The sequence below is a fragment of the Ruditapes philippinarum genome, unplaced genomic scaffold (genome assembly GCF_026571515.1).
Source record: "Ruditapes philippinarum isolate M1 unplaced genomic scaffold, ASM2657151v2 ctg7536_1_1_1_1, whole genome shotgun sequence".
Classification (NCBI taxonomy): domain Eukaryota; kingdom Metazoa; phylum Mollusca; class Bivalvia; order Venerida; family Veneridae; genus Ruditapes; species Ruditapes philippinarum.
Window position 1 is genome coordinate 5,787 of NW_026858616.1, and position 26,595 is coordinate 32,381.

General features: G+C 33.4%; 1 protein-coding gene across 6 annotated transcripts; it reads left to right on the forward strand.

Moving 5' to 3' along the window:
• The first annotated feature begins 1,316 nt into the window (after positions 1 to 1,316).
• LOC132753719 (uncharacterized) lies at positions 1,317 to 24,762 on the forward strand. 6 transcript variants are annotated; one of them, XM_060744217.1, is made up of 11 exons: positions 1,317 to 1,599; positions 7,160 to 7,219; positions 9,026 to 9,671; positions 9,978 to 10,031; positions 10,241 to 10,729; positions 11,961 to 12,026; positions 12,137 to 12,613; positions 13,399 to 13,575; positions 16,641 to 16,835; positions 17,813 to 17,861; positions 19,005 to 24,762. In XM_060744217.1, the coding sequence occupies exons 3-11, from the start codon at positions 9,026 to 9,028 to the stop codon at positions 19,846 to 19,848; spliced, it is 2,997 nt and encodes a 998-aa protein (XP_060600200.1). In that variant the 5' UTR covers positions 1,317 to 1,599; positions 7,160 to 7,219; the 3' UTR covers positions 19,849 to 24,762. The 6 variants fall into 6 exon arrangements, with proteins under 6 accessions (XP_060600200.1, XP_060600199.1, XP_060600198.1 ...); XM_060744215.1 differs by lacking the exon at positions 1,317 to 1,599 and adding an exon at positions 6,493 to 6,969; XM_060744216.1 differs by lacking the exon at positions 7,160 to 7,219.
• Positions 24,763 to 26,595: the final 1,833 nt, after the last annotated feature.

Below are 26,595 nucleotides of genomic sequence, written 5' to 3' on the forward strand. Positions count from 1 at the left end.
ATTATAATTTGCTGTTATGTTCTACCCATATGGATTGAAATTGCGTTTTTTTTTTTAGTTTTTACATTATTTATAATTTTATAGTCACGCATAAAACGTGGGTTAGCAGGACGGAAACTGTTTACTGCAATTAATAGCATGTTGCGTAACATTTTTAAAATTTAATTAAACATTTTTTATTATCCTTTATAATTAAAATCATTCACTTCACAATCCTTGCCCCGACATTGATCGTCTTCTTCATCAGCGTACGTGTATATGCTCCGGTACTGAATTTATTTTGCAGAAAATGACATTGTTTATCTACTACACCCCGTACACTCGCTAACACTTTTCCATCAACACCCCGTACACATCCGTGCTAGACTCTGTACACAAGGCAAGGCCGTTTTTCGCAAATTTTGTCAAAAGCAGCTCGAGTTGAAGGGTGAAAACTCAAATACAAGTGGAGGGATAACTGCAATTTGTATTAACGGCGGATTTTGATACAGCAAATGCGTTCTGGGCTTGATTTAGTGGTAAATATGAACATCGTTCGCAAATTTCAACAAATACGCTACAATTTATCACCAATATATCAAAAAGCATACAATTTGCAGACAAAAGCAAATATTGCTCTAAAACTAGAAACATTTAGCTTCAGAATATTGTTTAGTTTGGAAAAATCGATGAAGATATGATGAAAAAATAAGTTATAACATTACCTTGGGTGTACTCGTTGTGCAGCTTTCTACTTTCGTTTTCGGTGTTTTTAGGGGCTATATCCGGTGGACGCTGTACAACAGTGCTTATGGTTGGTTCGAGGTTGGGCCAACAACTGCATTTATAGTACATGTTAATTAGAGTTGGGCCAACCATGGCCCAACAACGATTTTCCTATGACGATTTTCCGTGGTTGGCCCAACCACTGCATGTTTACAGGGATAGTAATTACTAGTATCTATGTAAATTTATAACAATTTGTCCAAGTAAAAATACTGATTTTCTGACTTCTGAGCTATGAAATGTTTGATATGAAACATCTCAGCATTTTTTTACTTAATATACAGTGTAATATTAGTTAGATTACTCAACGCAAAAATTATATCTTACAGCCTTTAAATTAAATGTATATTGATTTTTCGAGCAGAGCGAACAGGAAATATATACATACATTAAATTAATATAAAAATTATAGTTTAACATAAAAAGTAAGGTATAGAGGGATTGCTTTAAAATTTGAAACCTTCAGGGGTTGTTAGGTGAGCAGCCTCCCCTCTTTAACCGCCCCGGCTAATAATGTATTGCATAGCATGATATTTTTAGCGTGGAAATTCCAAAAACTGTTTCTATTTATAGTCAAAATGGGTTTCTAATCGCATCGACAAATTGGACAACGCTGGTCTATAGTAAAATAGTGAATTTGAAGAGGAAAACTATCGCTTGAAGAACTTTTTGTGAACAATATATAATTTTGGCCTACAAGTGTAAAAATATGTTGAGAATGGGTTTACGGATTATACTCTAGTCTGAACACCTTAAATCGTTAAAGGATCGTCGTGCATTTGTATTCTTTCCAGTGAAGCAATAATGAAAAAAGGAAATCATTGTTAGAAAAAGGTAAGTCAAAATATACTGACGTGCTAAAGCAGGATTCTAAGAAATTTTCGTCTCACACAATGACATGGTTTCTATGGGCTGTAAAATGAATTATAATCAAATAGGACAAGTATTATACTGTTTCTTTCATAGATTAACTTATATGTTTATTATTAATACATGCATATTTTAATTGATATAGGGGATACATATTTTTGACATTTAAGTCGCGGCTGTTGGACTCGTCTGATAATTGTAAAAAGGTATGTGATGAATACGTGTAAACGATATACATACAGTGTTTATACTGGCGATTCTTATTACCTGTTGTTTTTTGTTAATACTGGGGATTCTTTTTTACCGTTTTTTGTTTTTAGTGGGGTTCTTCTTTTTGCTGTTAAGTTTACGGCCCTTATTTCACTGCTGTTGTGTTAAAACTGGCGATTTTTTTAATTTGCTGATTGCGTTTATACTGGCGATTCTTCTTACTTGCTGATTGTGTTTGTACTGTCAATTCTTCTTTCTTCCTGGTTGTGTTTTTATACTGGTGATTCTTCTCACTTTCTGGCTGTGTGTTTATACTGGCGATTCTTCTTACTTGCTTGTTGTGTTAATACTGGTGATTCTTCTCTTTTGCTTATTGTGTTAATACTGGCAGTTCTTCATACTTGCTGGCTGTTTTTATTCTGGCGATTAATCTCACTTATTGGCTGTGTTTATACTGCCAATTCTTCTTATTTCCTGGTTGTGTTTTTATACTGACGTTTCTTCTTACTTGTTGGTTGTGTTTATACTGGAAATTCTTCTTACTTGTTGGCCGTGTTTATACTGGCAATTATTCTTACTTGCTGTCTGTGTTAATACTGGCGATTCTTCTCATTTGCAGGTTGTTTATATGCTGGCGATTCTTCTTACTTGTTGGCCGTGTTTATACTTGCAATTCGTCTTACATCCTGGCAGTGTTAATACTGGCGATTCTTCTCACTTTCTGGATGTGATTAATTTGGCGATTCATCTTAATTAATTGATTGTTGTATTAAAACAGGCGATTATTCTCACTCGTTGTTGTGTTAATACTGGCGATTCGTCTTACTTGCTGGTTGTGTTAATACTGGAGATTCTTCTTATTTCCTGGCTGTGTTTAAACTGGCGATTCTTCTTACTTGCTGGTTGTGTTAATACTGGAGATTCTTCTAACTTGATGGCTATGTTTATACTGACGATTCTTCTTACTTGCTGATTGAGTTTATACTGGCGAATCTTCTTACTTGCTGGTTGAATTTATAATGACGATTCTTCTCACTTGCTTGCTGTGTTTATACTGACAATTCTTCTTACTTGCTGGTTGTGTTTATACTGTCGATTCTACTTACTCGTTAGCCGTGTTTATTCTGACAATTCTTCTTACTTGCTGGTTGTGTTAATACTGGCGATTCTTCTCACTTGCTTGTTGTTTTAATACTGGCGATTCTTCTTACATGCTGGCCGTGTTAATACTGGTAATTTTTCTCACTTGCTGGATGTGTTTAATTTGGCGATTCATCTTTATTGCTGGTTGTATTAATACAGGCGATTCTTCTCACTTGCTTGTTGTTTTAATACTGGCGATTCGTCTTACCTGCTGGTTGTGTTAATACTGGAGATTCTTGTTATTTCCTGGCTGTGTTTATACTGGCGATTCTTCTTACTTGCTTGTTGTGTTAATACTGGCATTCTTCTTACTTGCTGGCTGTGTTAATACTGGCGATTCTTCTTACTTGTTGGCCGTGTTTATACTGGCAATTATTCTTACTTGCTGTCTGTGTTAATACTGGCGATTCTTCTCATTTGCAGGTTGTTTATATACTGGCGATTCTTCTTACTTGTTGGCCGTGTTTATACTTGCAATTCTTCTTACATCCTGGCAGTGTTAATACTGGCGATTCTTCTCACTTTCTGGATGTGATTAATTTGGCGATTCATCTTAATTAATTGATTGTTGTATTAATACAGGCGATTATTCTCACTTGCTTGTTGTGTTAATACTGGCGATTCGTCTTACTTGCTGGTTGTGTTAATACTGGAGATTCTTCTTATTTCCTGGCTGTGTTTATACTGGCGATTCTTCTTACTTGCTTGTTGTGTTAATACTGGAGATTTTTCATACTTGCTGGCTGTGTTTATACTGACGATTCTTCTTACTTGCTGATTGAGTTTATACTGGCGAATCTTCTTACTTGCTGGTTGTATTTATTGACGATTCTTCTGACTTGCTGGTTGTGTTTATACTGGCAATTATGCTCACTTGCTGGATGTGTTTAATTTGGCGATTCATCTTTATTGCTGGTTGTATTAATACAGGCGATTCTTCTCACTTGCTTGTTGTGTTAATACTGGCGATTCGTCTTACTTGCTGGTTGTGTTAATACTGGAGATTCTTCTTATTTCCTGGCTGTGTTTATACTGGCGATTCTTCTTACTTGCTTGTTGTGTTAATACTGCCGAATTTTCTTACTTGCTGATTGAGTTTATACTGGCGATTCTTCTTATTTGCTGGTTGTATTTATACTGGCGATTTTTCTGACTTGCTGGCTTTATTTATACTGGCAATTCTTCTTACTTGTTGGCCGTGTTTATGCTGGCAATTCTTCTTGCTGGCTGTGTTAATACTGGCGATTCTTCTCACTTTCTGGTTGTGTTTATACCTGCGATTCTTCTTACTTGTTGGCCATGTTTATACTGATAATTCTTCTTACTTGCTGACTCTCTTAATACTGGCGATTCTTCTCACTTGCTTGTTGTATAAATACTGGAGATTTTTCATACTTGCTGGCTATGTTTGTACTGGCGATTCTTCTCACTTGCTGGTTGTGTTTATACCTGCGATTATTTTTACTAGTTGGCCGTGTTAATACTGGCGATTATTCTCACTTGCTGAATGTGTTTAATTTGCAATTCATCTTAATTGCTGGTTGTATTAATACAGGCGATTCTTCTCACTTGCTTGTTGTGTTAATATTGGAGATTCTTCTTATTTCCTGGCTGTGTTTATACTGGCGATTCTTCTGACTTGCTTGTTGTGTTAATACTGGCAAATTTTCTTACTTGCTGACTGTGTTTAGACTGGCAATTCTTCTTACTTGATGGCTGTGTTTGTACTGGCAATTATTCTTACTTGTTGGCCGTGTTTATGCTGGCAATTCTTTTTACTTGCTGGCTGTGTGAATACTGGCGATTCTTCTCACTTGCTGGATGTGTTTAATTTGGCGAATCAACTTAATTGCTGGTTGTATTAATACTGTCGATTCTTCTCACTTGCTTGTTGTGGTTTTACTGGCGATTCTTCTTATTTCCTGGCTGTTTTTATACTGGCAATTCTTCTTACTTGCTGTCTGTGTTTATACTGGCGATTCTGCTTACTTGCTGGTTGTGTTAATACTGGCGATTTTTCTTACTTACTGGATGTGTTTATACTGGCAATTCTTCTTGCTAGCTGGTTGTATTAATACCGGAGATTCTTCTTATTTCCTGGCTGTGTTTATACTGGCGATTCTTCTTACTTGCTGGTTGAATTTTTACTGGAGATTCTTATTACTTTCTGGCTATGTTTATACTGGAATTGTTGGCGTGCTTCAGTTTATCTACAGTTATGAACAAATGCATGATATTAACAATAAATAAATACTTTTTCATTTTTTTTAAACTAAGAATTAAGCGTTATTTTGATTGAAGGTTTCTGTCTGCTGATTTCTATGTTAAGTTTTTGTGTAGAACATCTAAGCATTGAAATAGAGCTTTTTATAAACAAATGAAAAATCCAGTTTTATGTATTTACTACATTTGGACGTGATTTGAAATTTCTATTTGGTAGTATTACAAAATGTAATATTATTATACTAATTTTGATTTAAACAATTAACCGATTTAAACATTTGAATAAACAGACTAGGATTACATTTTTCTTGTATTATTCAGGCAAACACTAGTTTAGTAATATTTTTTTTATGTTTCGAAACCTATTTCTCATTTTAGCATGAAGTAACATTGTCGTTTGTATATAGACTGTTGTACTGACGCTAATTTTCACCAATATTTTACACAATAATACAAATAAGATATCCGTTTTAATATTAATATCCGTTCTTCTAACTCTCTGACATCTTCTAAAAATTAATATGAAAACATATCTTTCAGGTGAAATAAATGTCTGAATATATATGTTTATTTGTAAATTGTGTGTAAAAGAAAATTGTATGAATGTTATTTTAATATGGAAAAAGAGCGATTGTCAAACAATCAAATGATGTTTGTTAAAGGACCAAATTTTCTTTCAAATGACTTTTGGTTTTGCTTGATATCTAGAATTGATTTATTATCCTAAGTAGACAAACACTATTATCTTCATAAACTGATTCAACGTTTAAGGGAAATCCACGATAGAACCAAGACTCGTTATTTCTAAAAAACACCTCCTGTACGAAATAACACAATCTCAGACCTATTTCACCTTAATTCTAATTCTAAGTATCTCGACAAAATAAATCTATTGTATTAAATGGTGCTGTAATTTGATAACAATTTCAGTGCATGTAGCAATGTTGTCCGCAAACATAGGACAATTATAATGCCTTGTACTACTATATCATTAATTATACAAAAAATCCTGTTTCACAAGAAACACGTAGTAATTCTACTTACTGATAAATAAAGAGTGTAAATAATGTCATGCTGATTACGCCCCCTAATTATTTTTTTTATAAATTACTGATTTTCTGAAGTATAGCAAATCCCACGAGAAATATGATAAAATAGGTTTTACCCTTTTTAACTAAAGCCAGGGTCTTTCAAACTCAAAACTTCTAAAATTCCATTTGAAAGCCCTGTTGATATCTTACATATTAGCACATTATTTTACTTTATACTATGAAATATGAGTTGCATTATACTCAATAACCTTTAACATAATTTGCAAACATTGTATTGACCTTTTTGAGCGAAGTTAGCAGGAAAATATACATAATTATATTAAATTCTTTCAAAATAATAGTAAAAATAAGGTATTGAGGGTTTGCTTGGATAATGTAGTGAGGGCGCCGGTTAAGCAAACCGCCTCCCCTCAACACCCGCCCGGCTATTTTATATAGGGTAACCTATTTCTATTTATAGTCATATTGGGTTCCTAGTTTAAGGTCATCTGACGTGTACGTTGCAGCGGATTTTAAAGCGAAAGTTCTCACTGAGAAAGAACAATATATTACTTCGCAACAATTAATTTTTATGTCTACAATTGTAAAAATATGCTGAAAATTGGTTTACGGATGAACAATATTCTGAACACATCGTTAAAGGACTGATCGACGGACTTTTTTTCAATAAAGCAATAATAATAAAAGGAAATCATAGTTAGTCAAGGTAAAGCCTATTTTATCATATTTCTCGTCGGAGTTGCTAGATCTAGTCTAATAGAAACTTTGTTTTCATTTTTTTAAATGTATGTTTGTTACTTTGCTAAATTTATCAAATTATTATACACTGAAAACGTGTTCGTTGAAGTATCTGTAGCTACCTTATCTTAAGTTAATTTACTATATATTTTTTTTAGATTTGTTTACTGTTACAAGTTGTAAACTGGTTTAAACATTTTGGTATTGATTTGTCATTTGTAAGTATTATTATACTATAATTTATTATGTTTGCTATTGTTTTCCACTAAATTATAAACTTTTATTGTACTATGACCTTATATATAAATCAATGTCTTTTTCTATTTTATCTTACACGTAATTGATTTGGCTACACGTAATTCATTTGGCTATTTTTAGAAATGTTTCATTAAATACTGTATCGTGTGATATATTTAGCTGTAAAATTCCCATAGCTGTTTCTATTTATAACGAAAACGGTTTTCCGGTCATTCTCGCTCCGTTACTAGCTGTTACAAAACGAAAGGTAGTAGCAAAAGTTGCATCCATACAACATAACAAGGGTCAGTTGAGATAACATTTTAATGAGTTAAAAGTAAAGGTTTAAACTATTCTCATAATTTACGCCTAGTGTAACCTTGTTAAACTCAGTAGATATCACGCACGTTTTGCACTATAAAACGTATAAACTAACTAAGTTACAAAACCGGAGGTATAAGTTATAGCGTCATAAATAGAGTTTGTTCCAATTGCGGGTCGAGATATTAAGACTGAAATAGATATAAAATTAATATACGTATCGCTTTACCACTGATCAGATTACAGGTATCCCAATTTAAATTTCATTTCATGCAAACTTTTTAAAAATTATTTTTGATTATAGGCCAAAAATATGTGATCATAAACTTTATAAATAAATATGCTCAAATAACTGTAATCATTTTATCTTTTTTCATATATGTTATTAAAAGTACTTTTAATGTCATAGTTGATGTTGTTGAAAGTGAATTAAGTGTTTTAAATCACATCTTAATCAGAAATTGTTTATTTATTGTTTGTTAATATAACTATCGCATGTTTATAAAAATAAGTTCGTTTATATGAACTCAGCTAAAGTATTATTTAACTTTTTCTAATATATATTCTAAGCACTTAACAGTGTTACAAGTTAAGGATCCCGAAGGACAAGAAAAATATTACAACACTGAAGTGTAGTGCGTGGCATTTTTTTACAGCTGCCATACGGTAGAATTTTTCGTTATAGCATAATAAAATACAAACTCATATATAGAGATTGGGCAAAATATACTTATTTACAGTTTAGTCGAGAAATTTAGACTGAAATAGATATAAGATTAATTCACTTTATACATTTTGCTTTAACAATGAACATATTTATCTTTGGAACATACTAGCTATTCTTTGAAAAGTAAGGTTTTAATTGGAATAAATCAAAACTTTAGTGGCATTAGGGTTTACAATTCAAAATCCAATTAAATGCAGTGTATTCATTTTTTTAATCATTTGAAATAAATAATTACATGTATGCTAACATAACAGAATGCCAGAATATTTATCATATTTATGCTAAAATATTTTCTAATGTAATGTCATTGTTAATGAGGAAAACAAAATTAGGTGTTCTTGTCATGTTTTATTAAAAGAAATAGCTTGATATAATTAGTGTTCACTTGTTTTTCCATTAATGTTTGTCATCGTCTGAAACAATGAAATAACAATCTTCAAAATACCTTTCAGATATATTTTAAGTGTGTTACTTATAAAAATTACTTGAAAAAAGAGACAAAAACAACAACAACAAAAAAAACCCCCAACCCCCCCCCCCCCAAAAAACAAAACGCAAAACAAAAACAACAACAACAGCAAAACAAATTTTATATTTATAAATTTTTGTTTAACTTTGAAAACAATGTACTTCTAAACTATAATTATCAATGTACATAAATTTACTGCTTTTTCAATAACAAAATAAAGAAACTGCTGTTTGAATACATTAGTAATGGGTTTCCTTGTTTGTTTTACAGATGGCAGACAAATATTATAGAGTGGTTTGCTTTGTGGTAGATATTTGTGCTGATGTATTAAGGAAATATTTCGTCAAACTTGCAAAAATTGATGCAGGGAACACTTATACATCAGTTGATGCATACCTATCTCACAGAAATTGGGATGTGATGCAATTATTTAATAACAAAAAGCTCAGGAGAGATCAGTATGATTTATTGTATCCTATTAACGGCACCGCGGATGAAAGCAAATGGGACGTCTCAATACTGATAACATTGATAACAGAACTTTTTGTCACCCGCCTGCAGCCACTCGAAGTCTTCGCGTTGAAAACTGAAATTCGAGGGATTCGAAATGAGGTGCAGCATCACCCAAATACTGAAAATATTTCAGATAATGACTTCGATGATTATTGGGAACGGTTGGACTCTTCTGTTAGGCTTTTAGCAAATAATGCACTTGATCCAAATGATGAAGCATCCTTACTCATGAAAATAAATCAAGTAAAATGTAATCATCTACCAAATCTCAGTAATTGTTTACGTATTTGGCATGAAGAAACCTCTAAGCAGTTGTTAAACATTATGAATGAAGTGCAGGCAAATTCCGAAGAAACAACTTCCATTCTCAGGCAAGTGACTGTCCAAAAACCAGGACCTTCAGGTAAGTTTCGGTTATCATACATTAATTTTATGTTTATATTGCCATGTATTTTAATTGTTATTAGGTCGTGTCATAGTATTAATTTGTATTTATCGCAATCAACACTAACATTAAGACAAAAAAGTTCAAACTGATCTCTATTTATCCGTTCAATCCAAAGAAACTTTGTACAGAAATCTCAAAATGGTATATATCGTATATATGCAATGGCTTATTAATTATCATCGGCATTGTTCAGCAACTTTAACAATAATTGTTGTTTAATATTTGTAATATATATTACAAGTGGAATATATTTGACTTCAGGGGACAAAAATAAAAGAATCAAAGTTGCTGATGATATTCTGGCACGGCTTCAAGGTAGGTTGTTAATTAAAAAACAACATTCGAAAAGTATTGTCTACATTCATTTCTAACTGAGACATTTTTATTTCATTTTAATCTAATATGATCTAACCTATCACATCATACATACAAATTACAGTATCTCTATGATCAAATAAAAGTAAATACAAGATTTTGGTTTTCATGAGGGCATTATGTGCACACAATCGTTTTCTATTTGTAAGCGGGGTTTGAGTCAACAATGAAAGAACTATCAGGCGATTTCAACCCACCAAGTGAAGTCACTGAAATTCGAGCTAAACTAAGAAATTATCATCACGTGGTTGTAACTGGATGCAACAATAGCCGTTATTTTCAGACCGCTCTTGCAGCAATAAGGGGGATGGACTATAACTACAAACGAAGCGTAGAAATGCATACGTCATCTGATTGGCGGCACATTGATCCACAAAATGTAGATTTGGTTTTATGTAGAGATCCATTTGGAGGATTTTCTTACGATGAAAGCAAAACTAAAGCCATGGAAGATATATTTAAAAGCATGATGCATTCAACAAAGAGAGATAATGGCGATAAAGCCTTGGACATTGTCATAGTTACTGACCTGAATATATTGGAAGAGTGCAAAATGCATCACGACCACGAAATCTTAGACGAAGTGGTAAAAGTGTTTACTGATACAAGTTCAGCACAACCGGCTGATCTTACAATAGGTATATCATTTATCGTTCACTCTGCGATAGACTAATATGTTATTAAAAGAACTAATTCAGTCTTGGTTAATATTAATGTAGATAATGTATTGAATAAAATAATATCTTAACGGTAATCAATCTCTCCTTGCGTTTAGTGTCCATGGTGATTGAACTGGTTCTACTATTTTGTATTGTATGGTAATGTATTGTATAGTGTTAAGCTCGACTTTTTCGCATTGTTACAGTAATGGCGGCGTTGTCGTTCGCAAACTTAAACATTGATCATATTTGTTTTAAATTTTTGGTGTATAACCTTCATACATGGCAACAAAACCCTTGGGACAAGACCTTTGTTGACCAGACTTAACTTGACATTCTTTCACAAATGACCTTGACCTTCAAATACTAAATGTTGCTTGAGTTTTGCTATAAATGACAAAAACTTTGTTATTGTTAATTGATTGTATCCAAACTTAAACACAACATTTTGTTAGGATATATCTTCAAGTTTTACTGCCTAGTTTAGTCCTGAAAATGATATAGAAGTTTTTCACCCTAAAAGCACCCACACGGAGTCCCAACATAACTCCGTTTTTAGGCTTAAACCAGACAGTCAAACTATGAACTTTTTAAGGATTATATCAAGTACTTTAAGCCAATTTTAGAACAAAAAAATATTTCATCTTCGAGTCGACGGGATGTTTATAAAAAAAAAGGAAAGAAAGAAAGCTGTAGTATATGACATATTATCCTACCATTGTCATATTTTTATTCCTTTATAGTGTACGGATTTGATTTATATGTAGACAAAACAACACTTTTTAAGCAAACGGACATGTTAACTAATTTAGAAATGACCTTGATATTTAAAAGATCTTTATTGTCAAGGTCAGATGATTGAGTATTTGCTTGTATTTTCTTACATTTGTAATTTACTTATGGGAATGATTCATACTTGGACAAAACAAGAATTCTGACGAGACAGACTTATCTAGATTAATAAGGGAATTCTTTAATTGTACTTTTAAAGATTTGTTTAAACCGTTTATCTATCAGCTTTCAAAAAAAAAAAAAAAAAAAAAAAAAAAAAAAAAAAAAAAAAAAAAAAAAAAAAACGTCGCCACTACTGTGTGGTGGTTCTTGTTTTATTTAACAAAACTTTGTTTATTCGTTATCCACGTTTACAGTTATACCATTGTAAGTTTGATTAAATTGTTAAAAATGAATAAGAATAGCTTCCTCGTTACAGGATGTAGACGTCATGGACAATACGCGCAATCGTCTTCGCTGCCGGTAACCAGAAATAATTTGGGAGGTAATATTGTTTCTTTTTCATGTATATTTGTAATTAATTAAAAATGTCATACATGTTTGTTTTTTGTTGTTGTTTTTTTTACAAATAATTTGACTTTCTTTATTTTTAAGCTTTAACGGAATGTTTCCTGAAGGCTTATAAAATATCCAGTGGTCAAGTAGATGATGAGATATTTAAAAAAGCAAAGAAAAGTTTCCAAGTAAATAAGGCTATAGTACTAACAGGGCGTGAGAAATGTGGTAAAACTTCTATAGCTGTTGCATTGGCGTCTGCCTATGAGGAACAGCAATGTTTACTTCTGAAGAAACCACACGATATTGACAAAATTGACTTCCCAAACATTTGCTTAGTGATCATTGACGAGTTTGCTGGGAAATATCGTTATGAGGAAAATGATGTGTACGAATGGTACAATATGTTTGACCACCTGTACAATACCGTTATAGCAGGACAGATGAACGTGATAATAACTTGTGAAAAGGATAAACTAGAAAAATGTATCAAAAAAATTGGACGGCATGCCATTCTTGACCATGTGGTGGATGTAACTTTACAAAACACTGTCGTTAAATTAGAAGTAACTGAACGTAAGTCGAATATATTGCGTAGTGTTATATATCATATCATCGTTATATTTCTTAAAAAAACGTTTTTAAACATATGAATTTCACTATCATAATAAATGATTATGTGACTAAATGACCGGTTATGTCATTTAAGGTTAAGATCGGAAAAAGTATAGATTAAAATAGTTGACTTCATGTCCATTTTAGCGGAGTTAATAATTGTTGGCAATGCATGCCATTATACATGTATTTTAAAAAGTGTCAGGTTTTTGTATAGTTTGACACTTTATAGATATTCTATTTTATTTAACCTTTTACCGCATGAGTATATAGTGAAAAATGCCCGATTTCATTAAAAAAAACCTCCTGTTACATGTTCAAACTGCTATGAAACTATGAAACTGTTTCAATACGGATGAAACTTAGCATTTTTAGCCTGTTTCATGTTTCAAAATTTTCTTGGTGATGAGAAGATTTCTGCTCCCTTCAAACTCCCAAACAGATATGGGTACATCCCTCCTATGGCACCCCCTTCTTGTACCTTTTTAATAGGGGGCGGCGCCGAAAAAGTGATCACTTTTTTACACCATTTCACAAACCAAACGAAAAATAGTGTTTTGGGTCTAAATAGGGCATTTATTCACTAGTTTAGGCCTCAAAAGGGAGGGGGTGTGAAAAGTCGTCAAAACACGTTTATTAGGCAAAAGGTTAAACAATCTTCTCAGGGATATACAAAGGAGTTGAATTGTTTGTATTTTGACAATACAATCTTTAAGATGGCATATATTTTTCTTTTGTTTTACTAGAATATGGACATGTGTCTGGACAGATAGTCACTGCAGATCATTTTACAGTCACCATGTCAAATATCACACAGACACCGAACTACACATCATCATTGTTAGGGGACCCGTCACAAGGGCCAATACCGCTGTCAAGACATGACACAATTCCGATTTCTACAGAAAATACTTCAATTTTAGGTAGGGCAGAAATGGAAGGTATGTCAGTCATTGTATGCGATGCATGCAATTATATTTTGACAAGTGCCATATTTCAAATAGGGATGATCTCCATCCGTCTCTCTATCCGTAACACTTTCGTTTCCGCTCAATCACTTTTAAACCGCTGATTGTAATGAAAATACTTGGCACAGGTATTCACAATTATGAGAATATATGAAGGGTGCAAGAGTTGGGTTGCTACCCCCAAGGTCAAGGTCACGCTTAAGGTCAAGTGTTAGAAGGTCTAATTTAAAAAAAAATATCGGCGGCTATGCTCACCATCATCACCTACAGAGGGAAAAACCAGGTGACTACTCCAAAAGTCAAGGTTATAACATAACCAGAAGTCTGCTTATTCTCACCTGAATGATTTGTAAAACATGTAAACTTAAACAAATAATACATTAGAGTCACAATCAAAGTATCAAAAGTTGAAACAGGACTTATCACAAAAGCCCATGAAACAGCAATTATGCCTGAAGCATAATACTAGTAAATATGTAAGAAACTTGTTCTTAAAAATAACCCATAGCTTCCAAGACCTTGACAAAAATTTCAAAAAAATAAGAGGATTTACTAAGGTATCCTTCTGAATATTGAAGTTGGTCAAGAACTGAACATTACTTTTGTGATGAGCAAATGTACTTATGATATGCATGGCACAACTTTAAGGTCATGGTTGTGTTAAAGGTCAAGTAGTAAACATTCATGTTCACTGCGGAAGGGGTTTTAGCTGTTCTTCAGACTTCTTTGTTTTTAACAATCTTCTCTGGAATATACAATGACTTACGATGTTATACATTTCTGTTTTTCTTTTAAACTTAGGAATAGGAATTGGACATGTGTCCTGACATTTAGTCAAAACAGATAGTTCTATAGGCACCATATCAAATACCACACAGTCTAAGGACTACACAACACCATTGTCAGTGGTACCGTCACAAGGGCCAATCTTATTCTCTGGAATAACAATGACATACGATTTCATACATTTCGTTTTTATACGCCCGTTTGAAAAACGGGACGTATTATGGGAACGCCCCTGGCGGGCGGGCGGTCGGGCGGGCGGGCGGCGTCCAATTTTGTCCGGAGCATATCTCCTACATATATGGAGGGATTTTAATGAAACTTCATATGAATGTTCACCACTATGAGGAGCAGTGTCGCGCCCATGAAACAGCAATTATAGGTCAAAGGTCAAGGTCATACTTAGAGCTCATTGCAAAATGCTTGTCCGGAGCAAAACTTCCACATGTATAGAGGGATTTCAATATTACTTAACACAAATGTTCACCATTGTGAGGCGGAGTGTCGCGTGCAAGATTCAGGTCCTTGCGGCCAAGGTCAAGCTCACACATAGAGGTCAAAGTTCAGATAAAAATATGAAGATGTGTATATGGACCATTTAGTCATCATTTATTGAGGGATTGTAACACAAATGGTCATTATCAAGACTATGGCTGTGATACATATAATTTAGGTCAATATATACAAGGTCAAGGTCACTAAAGATGATGAAATATCCAGATTTTGTAAATAGAATTTAATCAAAGGGAGACAACAAAGTTATTACTTTGTTCATAAATGACTTACCCAATTACTCCCCTTGATCTATTTTCACTTTCAATTCTAAAAATAGAATTTAATCAAAGGGCATGAAATAATCCTCTTTCTTGGACTTGAGTATGTTCTAAAGAATGTAACATTTATTTACACATGTTTCATTCATTGGTCAAGATTCTTAACTGTGATAACTATGGTGTTCTGTAGACTTGGTATTTGTTCATAAAGATCATACAGTAATTACCTTATCAAATGTAAATACTTTCTCATAGAAATTTAATTATATTTTAATTTTCAAGTAAATATCAGTTCAGCTCATTCAAAGATTAAGAATTGTAATGAAATGTATTTCCCTAGAATAAAATCTTAAATCAGAATTTTTTAGTTATTAAATTACATGTACTTTTTATACGCCCGTTTAAAAAAGATAAAAATATGAAGATGTGTATAGGGACGATTTAATCATCATTTATTGAGGGATTGTAACACAAATGGTCATTATAATGACTACGGCTGTGACACATGTACTTTAGGTCAATATATGCAAGGTCAAGGTCACTAAAGATGGTGAAATATCCAGATTTTGTCTGGAGCATATCTCCTACATGTATGGAAGAATTTTTATAATACTTTATGGAAATGTTCACCACCATGATATGTATTGCTCCATGCATGATCCAGGTCTCCAGGTCAAAGGTCAAGGTCACACTTAGAGCTCATTGAAAAACTTTTGTCCGGAGCAAAACTTCTACATTCATAGGGGGTTTTCAATATAACTTGGCACAAATGTTCACCATTGTGAGGCTGAGTGTCGCATGCAAAATTCAGATCCCTGCGACCAAAGTCAAGGTTACACATAGAGGTCAAAGTTCAGATAAAAATTTGAAGATGGTTATAGGGACCATCTAGTCATCATTTATTGATGGATTGTAGCACAAATGGTAACTATCATGACTACAGGTGTTACACATTTAATTTAGGTTAATATTTGCAAGGTCAAGGTCACTGGAGATGATTAAATATCCAGATGTTGTCCGGAGCATATTTTCTACATGCATGGAGGAATTTTAATGTTACTTTTATAGAATTGTTCACCACCATGAGACGTAGTGCCCTGCACATAAACCAAGTCTCTAGTTCAAAGGTGAAGGTCACAGTTAGAGCTCATAGAAAAACACTTGTCTGGAGCAAAACTTCTACGTGCATAGAGGGATTTCAATATAATTTGGCACAAATGTTCATCATTGTGAGGCTGAGTGCCGTGCATAAAATTCAGGTCCCTACGACCAAGGTCAAGGTCACACATTCTGTGCATATCTTCCCTATTGATTTGTTTTAAGGTTCATTTAACAACACAGTGCCAAGAATAAAAACTTGCTTGCTAGATAACACTTATCCATAATGCCCCCATCTCCATCTAAAGCTTTTTCGTAAACGGGCGTATTTTGTGACTATGGCACCCTTGTTTCTTTTAAACTTAGGACTAGAATATGGACATGTGTCTGGACAGTTCGTCAATATGGGTCATTCTACAGGAACCATATCAAATACCATACAGTCTAAGGACTACACATCATCATTGTCAGTGGAACCGTCACAAATGCCAATCTTACAGTTAAGTCATGACAGGATTTCTACAGGAAATACTTCACGTCTAGGCAGAGCACATGTGGAAGGTTTGTCTTACATGAATAGTCATCAATATGAATAAAATTCCAATCCCATAGTATTTTATATAATTAGCTACACTAATAAAACTATTATTCCCCGAGGATGTCAGCCGAGTATAACTTTGGCGTTGTTCTTTGGGCTGTTTATCTTTGCATCTGGCAGTCTTTTTGTCTAACATTCCCTTAACACTACAGCTAGTTTAGTTATAAATCTCATCTACATATGTAGAAACATTTTATTGAGGAGAAATGCAGTGTAAAGCAGCTGTTTCGTTTCATTTCATAGTAACTAAAGTATTACCTTTAAATTTTTTTAAACCGTAACTTTAACTCGGTATGTGTTTAGTTATTAAGTTTAATATAATACGTTCATATGAGTCATCATGGAATGGTGTATTAATCCAGAACTTTAGCTCTTCATCCCATAACGTTTGCGCAATTGTCCTTGGTGTCATAAATTTTGTTGTCTTTCAAATTATTTCCGTTATCAACAAGAACAGAATGGTGCACAGATTACATTGTAAGATACAGATTGTGAGATTTTTTCATCTCGCTGTTGGTCTGAGTTATTAATCAAATATAACCAAACTCTGAATCTGCATCTTTAGCTACGGCTCTTTGTAGGTTATCAAAATAATTACTTATGTGCAAGATTTTAACATATGTTGGAATACTTTTATTTGTCTTTAAGGAAAAGATTCACATCAAAATTCATCAATGAACGCATGCATCATTATGAATTACTACAATTCTACACTTAGTAATAACCGTTTATTAGAGAAATATTTGCCGGCTTTGTTATAGTGATTTATCTGTTATTGTTATGTCTTCAAATAGACATAAATGTATATTGGTAATGGAGTTATAATCCACAGAGTAAATAATTTTACGTTTTTTGTTATCCTTGTCTACTTTGATACATTTGATAATTTGAATTGCCCTTATATAATATCAAAATACAACATATGAACGTTTCATTTCAGGAATACAAAATCCGATGCAGTTGAAAAGAGGATTCTCTGGATTGGAAAGGTAAAATATGAAATATTCGAAGTTAATACCTCTTTAGCTGTTTGATACAAAAAGTGCATATCTCAACATATTATACATGAACAGGTCGTTGTTGGTGTGGTCACCGTGGTCGTAGTTTATAAACATGCATAGCTAAAAGAAGTAATGCTTACATATTACGTCAATTATGACGAATCAACCAAATGACACCGGAAAAATAACTACTACGTTCAATTGACTCAGAATATATTCTCTTTTATATCGGCATGGTAGAATGGAAATTGATAGTAATTTTTTTCTTACGTTAAAGTATAAAAATGCATGGTATATCGTTAAAATGCTTTGTAATTACTCATTCAGGACTCTTAGTCTTGTAATTATATTCCGATGCATTTGAACTCGAATCGCTCATTATTTTACAAAACTCAATCAAAATAGGGATCTATTTCCATGGTGAACACGGGGTCTGAAGTTTTAAGTCTCCAGACATAAAATATAGATTTTACTTTTATTGCCTTCGTATTTTGATAACCCTTATTACATCAAGTGACTATGATTAAGCTTAATCAAATTCATATTGATGAAAGGCCATTTATTATACAGTTTTTTTTTATTCAATAAATGTGTTAAATTTCTTCAATACTTTGATTAGCAACTTTCTTCAGTTGTATAATAATACTCTAATAGATGTATTTGTGCATGAGTTATGAATTGAAACTTAATGACAGCAAATATTATATTGTGTATAATGTGGTTATTCCGATGGAATATTTAAACAGGTGATTTGACTAGAGCTTAATGAGCACTATGCGTTTACACATGAATTTAACTGATTTAAACTTATTTTAGACTAAAATTGAATTAGACGATTTATTCATTTTAACTCTTCTACTTTTGCTGGTAAAGCCATCAGTTTTAATTATTATAATTATTTTATTATAACTAAGCGCAATTGTATTAATAAATCATTAAATAGTTGTTCTTTATATCACTTTCATCTTTAATAAATCTGCAATAATTTATTAAAACATTTCTTGTGAAAAAATGTTTTAAATAAAAAAAAAATAAATGCGGTTAATTCGTTTCACGTCTGATTTCATTTTTGGTCAAACAACGGATAAACTTATATCGATTTTATGACCATACAGTAGGGCACTATTTCAGGGTATTACAGACTGAGACAGATGATTTGAGTGTAAAGAGATCGAGGTTAATGTCGTCTGGTTTATGGTCAGCCGAAGAGAAACGTGAGATTAACATCAGGATCAAGGATGATAGGAAGCATTGTTACATTTCAGGAAGTTGTATACTACCTTCAGGAGAAATTCTGCTTGCAGATGACACTAATAAAAAGTTGAAGAAACTTGATGATATGTATAATGTAAAGTATGTGTGTGACCTTCCTGATTGTCCACGTGATGTTTGCTATGTAGGGGATCATGTAGCTGTTGTAACACTGTGGAGTAAACTTCAGTTTGTTGATACTAAACGTAGTATGATACTGATAAGATCCATTGATAAAGATCATGGTTGTCATGGTCTGACTTGTCATGGTGATCAGATGTATGTTAGAGACCTTTATGGTTCTGTTTATAGTTATAGTACAGATGGTATAAAGCAGCGGATAATTTATTCACTTAGAAAAAATATATATGATTATCATGAAAATATTACTGTGAGCAATGATGGAAGTAAATTATACCTTCCATATGAAAACAAGCTTGTTACCATTGACAACAATGGTAACCATTTGTTTACATTAAACAATGAAGACATAGATTTCGAATGTGGAGTTTGTGTAGATGATCAAGGTTATGTTTATGTAAATGATATGAATGGGAATATTTTACAAATAAGTGAAGATGGTAGAACTATACTTCAAGTCATAACAAACGTATCTTGCATGAAATATGCATTTCCTCTTACATTAACATTTGATAGGAAAAATAAAGCTCTGATAGCAGCAGGGTGGTCAGACACATTTAGAGTCTTAAAACTAAGGAAATAATGTGAAACTCAAACAAGATGAATACATAGGATACCGTGATCATATAATGGACAATATTTCCTAATATATAATACACTTTATTGTTAACTGCATAATGTATACTTAAAATAATTCCTCACTTGATGGTGGAACAAACTTGATTTTTCTGGTTTTACATCAATGCAGAGAGAATGCAAGATATATGTGTTTATAAACTTTGATAATTTGAAGAGCAACATAATAATTTAATTATTTTATAAGTTATCGCCCATTTTTCTTGTCTGGAATGGAGTCAATTATTCGACACACATTTCTACAACACTGTATTTCATTCCGTCACTGTTAAGAGTTGTTTCCTGTGTCATCTACCAGTTGATATTTCAATAATATTAAAATATTTCATAGAACTGAAGTGTTTTAAAAGAATGTAAAGGTGTCTATAATTATATCAATAAACTAGATCTGTAATATGGACATGCAATGTTTTATAGATAACTTTAGAGGCGTACAATACAAGACTTTATTAAATAACTTTACGTCATAAGTTTTTTAAATCAAAGTGCTGAAGGCACTGCAGTTGGAACGTATGAAGGATCAAATAACTATTTTTTTTCTATTTCGGGGCAGATAATTCAATGTGTGAAGGGTGTTGCCGGTTGATAAATATAAAGTGCACACTTCAGTATATGAACAGTAGTTGATACAATTATTCTATGACACACATGTTCAAATATAATATTTAGGTTACATGTATGTGTAGGTCCATCATAAACCGTTATTGGCCTTTTTTGACAAGAGCAACGAGTGAAATTAGAGCTACCAGAGTAAACTGCAAGCTCGACTATTTTAACACATGACATAATAAAGGGAGACAAAGCTATGAAAAAATAATCAATTGTGATATATATATATATCAAATTTTCTGTATCAGTATCAAGTAAACACTCAAATGGTCAATATTTTTTGCATCACATTATATGAATGTGACCATGTCGTTAGAACTTATAATGGCTTTTGTTTACTGCACTTTTCATGCAAATCTCTTTCACTGTATAAAGTTTATAAAGTTTCAATCAAATTCCTTCAATATTTTAATCCTCTCTCTAAACAGGATCATGAAATAATATATACGAATATAATTCAAAAACTAAGTAAATAAATGTAGAATTTTGGTTATTTGACACAGGACTTCTGCTCACTAGTCTCTACAACTGTATTTAGTTTGAGTGTGATATCATTGAAAAGATTTACTCCAGACAACCATTATTTTAAATGATGTTGTACATGTATTTTAAGAGATGATAATTGTAAAATTAAGCTAGGAAAAATAAGGGTTCTTTGAAAAAACACTTCCTTTCACTTGATTGTTTTAGCTGTGTAAAAGTTTAATCAAATTTCATCAACTCTTTTCCAGTATTTCTCTGGACAAGCATAATTAAGTACATGTATAATAAAGGGTGATAATTAAAAAACTAAGAAATGGAGTTATGGTTCTTTGACACTTTGGCAAATTCGAGTCGTTCAAATTGATGTAGATTCAGTGATAGTTTGGAATAAGCATTTTTAACTTAAGGGAGATAATTATGTCACGGTTCAGAACTGTTCACTATATAGGGGAGAAGATGTGTAAGCGGCCGGATAGCTCAGTCGGTAGAGCCGCGGTACGGTATTCCGAGGGTCCCGGGTTCGAGTCCCGGTCAGGCTGCACATTTTTCTCACCCTGTGACATTTGGCGCCCAACGTGGGGCCGTGACTGCTTATAGCTCAGAGTTCAATTAGCATTGCTCTGTAGCTTTGTGAAATTCGAGGACGAATTTCAATACTGTGGTGAAGTATGTCACGGTTCAGAACTGTTCACTATTTAGGGAGAAGATGTGTAAGCGGCCGGATAGCTCAGTCGGTAGAGCCGCGGAACGGTATTCCGAGGGTCCCGGGTTCGAGTCCCGGTCAGGCTGCACATTTTTCTCACCCTGTGACATTTGGCGCCCAACGGGGGACCGTGACTGAATATAGCTCAGAGTTTCATTCACATTGCTCTGTAACTCTGTGAAATTCGAGGACGAATTTCAATATAGCAGGGATTATGTGACGGTTCAGAACTGTTCACTATTTAGGGGAGAAGATGTGTAAGCGGCCGGATAGCTCAGTCGGTAGAGCCGCGGTACGGTATTCCGAGGGTCCCGGGTTCGAGTCCCGGTCAGGCTGCACATTTTTCTCACCCTGTGACAATTAAAACATGTAGCAAGGTAGAGTTATGTTTCTTGAACATTGCACTACCTCTTAAAAGTCTCTATCACTTTGTAAAGTTTACATACAATCCCTTCAATACATATCTAGTTATATTTATATTCCGGACAAGAGTGTGAAGGACGAATGTCTTCCTAAGTTCAGACCGTGTTTTTTTTTCCTTAATCATCTAAAATCTCAAAAACACCATAAAAAACATATTTTCCTCCCATGAGCAACGTTTTTCCCCATAAGAACAAGTCTGTATGGAATGAACACGGATATTTATCCAAAATATTACTTGAGTCCATACCGACAGATGGTTAAGACCGCAACTATATTCTCTCCCTTTCAGGAGCACAAATTATAATAACATGCTAAATCTCCGTATAGTTCTATATCAGATACCAGTATGATGAACCTTGCTTTTGTACCTTTTGAGTAATATCAAAATTCAGATTTCATTGACATACAGAAAGGGATCAGCCTTTAGTCCCCTCTTAGTGAAAACAGAAGGGGACTAATAACAACAATTTATTCTCATAGTTTCAATTCTCAGGTTTATTACTTTTCATTAAACCAGGCAAGCTAAGATACATGTTAAAACCACAGGCACTAGACACAATTAATTTACCCATGTACGCTCATAATACTATATATAAAGAATAAAGATCCCTAACGAGAGAAAACTATCATGCAAAACAAACAAGAACTGTTCTGTAAAAATTTACCAGATCACTATTTTATCTTTGTGGTTGTCTCTAGGAATAATGTATCCTATCATAAACACTTTTACTTCATTGAAATCCTTCAAAATGCTCCAAAGTACGAGCAAGTTTCCAAATTTCACTGAAATGTCATTGCATGTCGTTTTCGACGCCCAAGCAATGCGTGTAAAAAAAGGTGAATTCTGGTCAATTTCTACAAAATCAACGAATAACTGTTAAAATTTCCACATACTTTCTTTAAGGCAACCTGTATACAGTCAAACTGCGAAGTCTTTACTTCTCAACTGTCCGACGATAACGCTAACAAGCTAAAACAAGAGGGCCATGATGGCCCTGAAGTCACTCACCTGTATATAGGCCCCACGGAGCGGGGCCAGTTTAAACTCCAGGGCTTTTATTTGAACAAACTTGGTAGACACCCATTAGAAGAAGTTTCATGCTAAACATCTAAAGTCTAGCTCGTTTGGTTTTTCAAAAGAAGATTTTTAAAGTTTTTTCTTTACACATATATTTAAAAACAATTACACTTACTAGAAGATGTTTCATGCTTAATATCTAAACTCTAGCTATTCAGTTTTTTTTTAAGAAGATTTTTCAGTTTTTCCTATACACATATAAGGAAAATAAATGTCCCATGGGGCGGGGCCAATTTTGACCCAAGGGCTCTTATTTGAACAAACTTGGTAGACATCCATTAGAACATGTTTCATCCTAAATATCTTAGTTCTAGCTCTTTGGGTTCTTATAAAAAAGATTTTAAGTTTTTTGTTATATTCATATAGGGAAAATCAATGACCTCCCTGGGGCGGGGGCAATTTTGACCCAAGGGCTCTTATTTGAACAACCTTGGTAGACATCCATTAGAAGATGTTTCATGCTAAATATCTTAGCTCTAGCTCTTTGGGTTCTTTAAAAGAAGATTTTAAAGTTTTTACTATATGCATATAGGAAAAATCAATGACCCCCTGGGGCGGGGCCAATTTTGACCCCAGGGCTTTTATCTGAACAAACTTGGAGACACCCATTAGAAGATGTTTCATGCTAAATATCTTAGCTTTAGCTCTTTGGGTTCTTTAAAAGAAGATTTTTAAGATTTTACTATATACATAATATTACTTATAGGGAAAATCAATGACCCCTTGGGGCGGAGCCAATTTTGACCCCAGGGCTTTTATTTGAACAAAATTGGTAGACACTAACTAGAAGATGTTTCATGCCAAATATCTAAGCTCTAGTTCTTTGGGTTTTTTAGAAGAAGAAATTTAAGGTTTTTTCTTTTGGTTGCCATGGCAACCAGAGTTTGGCATGGAATTAAATTCTTTGAACAATTTTCAATGGTGACCACCAAAGCAACAATCCTGTGAAGTTTGGATGAAATTGGCTTAGTGGTTTATGAGGAGATGTCATTTAAAGTAAAAATTTACGGACGACAGAGGACGGATAGACGGACGGACGAAAAGCGATCACAAAAGCTCACCCTGTCATAAAGTGACAAGTGAGCTAAATATTAAAATTATTGACAGCTCCGTTCCAGAAAGTAACCATTTCCTACATAACGGCACTGAATGTTAGGTAAAGTAATGATTGGTTAAGCGGGAAATCCGAGTTTTAACATTTTCCTTCAACACAGTGTTCATGACTGGCCTTTACTATTGACAGGGAATTCAACTCAGACTAGCCCTCTAAAATACTCCAACTAGTCCAAAGTGTTCATAGTGCCAATACAGTTATGATCACTACATCTGGAAACTGGAGATTCCCAGCGACTGTGATCCTAATCTTCATTTGCTTGACAGTGACACATATAAATTATATGAAGTGCAATAATTTGCAACAAAATGTTTATCTTATTTGTCTCTTCTTACATTTATAATGCAGAGCACTAGATTTGTGTGTCTGTAATACAAAATGACTTTCAATAATACTATTTAAATATATTTGAAATACAATTTCTTTAATAAATACTCATAGTAATACTTAATTCCTTTTTTGTGATATTTTTTTCTGTCACATATGTTCAGACAGTACATTGTGTACACCGGTCTTACTGACCTGTGTGAAACCACTCTAAGCATGATGGAACGCACTACTTTTTACATGGCGGCTTTAACACCGAAGTGATAGAACAAAACGCAAATGGGGCCAGTTGAAAAATTAAACCTTTTCCATACCCTGTTGGTGTAATAGCCTTTACATCATTTTTACTTAAAACATGCGCCAAACACTCCTTCTGACAATCCTTTATTGGTTTTACAAACCCAGTTTCGTTCAACACTCGTATTTCGTCAATTGTTAGTTTAAATTAAAACCGAAAGTGAAAGTAGTTTTGAATATTTGAATAAATAGTAACACAGTGGAACTATCAATTTTGCACTTGCAATATTAAACTCTGAAAAACAATGATCCTTTGAAAGCAATGAACAATATATTGTGTTTTATAAAATAAAATTGCCATCCCCACGCAGACTTCTTTATGTCAGAGTTATTTTTACCCTCATTTTGGATGAGTAATGCGTTGTGAGGACCGGTGTGTATACAATTCAGACAGTATACAATTAATTTGTTTAGACCGCATACAATTTAACGGTATAATTATTTATTGGCTACAAATAAAATTTTATGTAAATAATGGTTAGTTTAATAACCAATATGAATGTTTCAAAGATTATCCCTTCAAACTTTAAAAACAGTCTGTCAATTAAGCAGATCTTAGCAATAAATGCACACTAAGAAGAAAACAAGAGCAATCAGTGATCACGTGTGTCGCCTCATGATGGCCAATTTCATGTTGAGACAATTTTGTGACAGAGTAACAAACAGACGGACAGTGCACAACTAGACTTGGTACTGATAATTCATGTAAAGTTTGGATAAAATTGCACCAGTAGTTTATGAGGAGTAGTCCGGACAAGCTTTTGCATATCTGGCAACACACAGAAAAAAACAAATTTTTATCAAAGGGCCATAACTCAACCAAAAATCATTCAACCGGAAAACCTGTGCAATATGCGCAAGGACTTGAGGTACAGATCAATCCTGTAAAGTTTCATTGAAATTGCATTAGTGGTATAAGAGAAGTAGTCTGGACAAACTTTAAAATAAAAAAATATTAAAGGGCCATAACTCTGACAAAAATCATTGAACTGGAAAATGCTGACAATATGCACAACTAGACTTGGTACTGATTATTTCTGTAAAATTTGGATGAAATTGCACCAGAAGTTTATGAGGAGTAGTCCGGACAAGTTTTGTGACGGAGGGACAGACCGACAGACAGACAGACAGACGACGGAGAAGTGATCCCTATATGTCGCCACTACTCAGTAGAGGCGACACAAAACTGGTCAATCAAATTTATACATATTTAAATCATTTGGTGGAGAAACAATCACTTCACAGCTGTGCTTTGCTATTGAATATTTCTTTTGTTTCAATCTTGAATAACCAAAATGTAAATATGTTCATAAGGATGAATTGTATTGTAAATTTTGCATACATATTGAGGTCTTGTTCAAGGCAACAAAATTGTATTGTAAACTTTGCAGTTCCTTGTAATGCCCTGTAGGATTGATTTGTACTACCTTAAAACACCATATGTAAGTGATCATTTTCAGCAAAGGAAAAAGACTGTCATAGGCAGTATCTTAATGCCAATTGACAGAAATATTTAAAGTATGTTCTTAACTAACACTATAATAAACTGTGAGCATGCACTGACACTCTTTTATTTTAGGCGGTACTATATATGAACAAGTCTTGGACTATTTCAGTATGTAGATTAGAAATGCAAACTAAACAATTTCAGTTTCAAGCC

What these genes read in the sequence shown, in the direction of transcription:
- LOC132753719 (XM_060744217.1), top strand. Translation starts at nt 9,026, where the DNA reads ATGGCAGACAAATATTATAGAGTGGTTTGCTTTGTGGTAGATATTTGT. An exon ending in CCAAAAACCAGGACCTTCAG is followed by an intron (nt 9,672 to 9,977) that starts GTAAGTTTCGGT and finishes ATTTGACTTCAG; the next exon opens with GGGACAAAAATAAAAGAATC. An exon ending in ACCGGCTGATCTTACAATAG is followed by an intron (nt 10,730 to 11,960) that starts GTATATCATTTA and finishes TCCTCGTTACAG; the next exon opens with GATGTAGACGTCATGGACAA.